At 33.2% G+C, this 2,557-nt stretch overlaps 1 protein-coding gene across 1 annotated transcript; it reads right to left on the reverse strand.

Moving 5' to 3' along the window:
- LOC101204048 (vacuolar iron transporter homolog 4) lies at positions 1-1,049 on the reverse strand. The gene is given in 2 exon segments (XM_004140922.3): positions 1-818; positions 820-1,049. Coding segments are annotated over 2 exon segments (654 nt in total). The 5' UTR covers positions 928-1,049; the 3' UTR covers positions 1-272.
- Positions 1,050-2,557: the final 1,508 nt, after the last annotated feature.

The raw sequence follows: 2,557 nt of genomic DNA on the forward strand, positions 1-2,557 counted from the left end.
TTTTTTTTTTTTTTTTTGCTTTTTGATTAATTTTGCGTTATTGCTTTTCTTTCTAATTCAAACAAACTTATGAGATTCTACACACGCCATCCCACCTTTTTTTTTCTTTACAAAACAAACTAAAATCTCTTGAAATTTCTTTCCCTCTTTTTGTTTTTGGATGAATTTAAACACAACAAATGCATAAAAAAAAAAAATTATTTAACGAAGTCACCTTTCTTTTTATCTATAATATAAAACCGTCAGTTACGTACGTTGTTGTAGCTTAACAACTAGAGTCCACTCGCTCCGATTAGCTTCGTCAAGCCAAAGGTTATAGCCATAGCTAACCAACCTCCGATCAACACTCTAGCAGCTGATTTGATTGGTGATGCTTTTCCAAGAATGGCACCTAGCCACCCGAACACGGCGAGAGCTAACGTCACCGATGCCACGACCACTGCGAGTCTTACTTTATATTCTCTTATAAAGGAAGCAGCCAACAATGGGACCATTGCTCCAAGAGAGAAGGCCAAGGCTGAGGCTGCAGCTGCTTGGAGTGGATTTGGTAGCTTTTCTTTATCTTTGCTGTCTTGCCCTTGTACTACTCCTCCTTCCATATTATTTGATCTTTGTAATTTCTCTCTTTTTATTTGAGCCATTTCGATGTCTAGTTGAGAGTAAACAGACACAAATTCGCCAATCGCCATACTACACGCACCAGCTACTAGACCGGCGAAACCGGTGAGGATCATGGCCTTGATGTCTTGTTTGACAGCTCCAACTCCCATCATGAGCGACGCGGTCGAGACAAGGCCGTCGTTGGCGCCGAGTACTGCGCGCGCGTAGCCATTGTGCGCGTTTTGAGTAGTCGAATTCCTTTGCTTGGATCTCCAAAGTAGATTGCTGTTGCTCCAAGTTATTTAGGTTTAATTTGTTGGGATCCATCTGGGAAGGGAATTAATTAAAAGGAAGAAAAGGGAATGAGGTTTGAAGAAAAGAAATGAAAGAGATGATGATGAGAAGAGGAATTGTGGAGGACACACGCCTTGAAGAAGGGTATTTATGGAGGAAAAACCAAAAAGCTTTATTTGGGATTTTGAAGATGAAACAACAAAGTGGAGTTCACACACAAGAGCCACTTTAAAATTAATGACAAAATTAAAAGAAACCAACTTTTCTTTTCTTTTTTAAAAAATATTTTTATCCTCTTTTAAAAGTAGACATATACTCCCAATGGAGGAGGCAGATTTTCATCCTTTTTTTTTTCTTCCAAAATGTTGCTCAATAATGAAAATGTCCATTCTTGCATATCATTTGTATATCCATCAACAAATGTTTCAAAACAGTGGTCAAAGTTTATTTAAAGCATAATGATTATGCTCTTACAATTGACCTTCAATACACAAACATTAGTTATACACTATCCTATCCTACCCCGTGGTGTGAAATTGAAGCATCAACTTTTGAAATGATAATTACAAATGGTTGAATTTATACATTTGTTTATTAGTTTTCATAGGAAACATTTTACTTATCTAACAAACACTCTTCTAAAAGAGTTCATTCATGATTCATGATTCATGATTCATGTTCTTTTTGTAAAATAAAAACAAGGTCTTTAACCCAAAAAAGTTAAGAAGTAGGAGTTGAAAACTTCACTCTTTGTTTGTTTCAAGAAGTTTGTGAGTTCCACTGCTCAAAACATTAATTTTAAACTTTATCAGCTCCTTAACTACATTGTAGAGTCCCTATTCCTCGGAACTCCTTACAACTCACTATTTCACCTCTTTCCAAACACCTGTGAAAGGATTAAATTTTACTATTAACTTTGATGCACACTTATTTTTAGGTTAAATTGTAAATTTGTTCACTACAACCTCAAAAAGAATTAGAATTTTATTCCTATTATTTATAACTATAATTTATCCCTAACTTGATAAATCATCATAAATACTCGTTGATGTGATTTTATCAAACTATAGAAAACATTTACGAGGTTTCAACCAATCATCAGAAATAAATTCAAAGCATGAGAAATAAATTCAAAGTAGCATAGATCAAATATCCAATTTAACCCTACATTTATTTATTTATTTATTTGGAGTTCAATTTAGAATGAGAAACTTGGAATCTCAAACCAGTGGTTAGAATTTTGATTAGTAAATTGTTTATGATTATAAGGGGAAAAAAGTTATTCAAAAGTGACGCTTAGGAAAATTAATTAAAAAAACAAGGAAGAAAATTCTATAGAAATTAGAGTGGAATAATGCAAAATTCTGTCCACCTTTGAAGAAATGTAAAAAGCTCAAACATTGAGCTGATAGATCAAACAATGGTGGCCTATACAGCAAAGTTAAAAAGGTTCCTTTCATTATTATATATTATATTATCATTCACGTAACAATTATACTTTAATCTAACACCTCAACATAATAATTCAACAATAACCCATAAGTATTACCTAAAATTTTAAAAACAAAATCGAAAATGATTTGGTGCCTAAAAATATAATCATCATTATTAATTTCAGAGGTCCATAGTTTATTTTGATGATCTTTTGTGAAATAGGTCACGT

The sequence above is a fragment of the Cucumis sativus genome, chromosome 6 (assembly GCF_000004075.3).
Source record: "Cucumis sativus cultivar 9930 chromosome 6, Cucumber_9930_V3, whole genome shotgun sequence".
In the NCBI taxonomy this organism is placed as follows: Eukaryota; Viridiplantae; Streptophyta; class Magnoliopsida; order Cucurbitales; family Cucurbitaceae; genus Cucumis; species Cucumis sativus.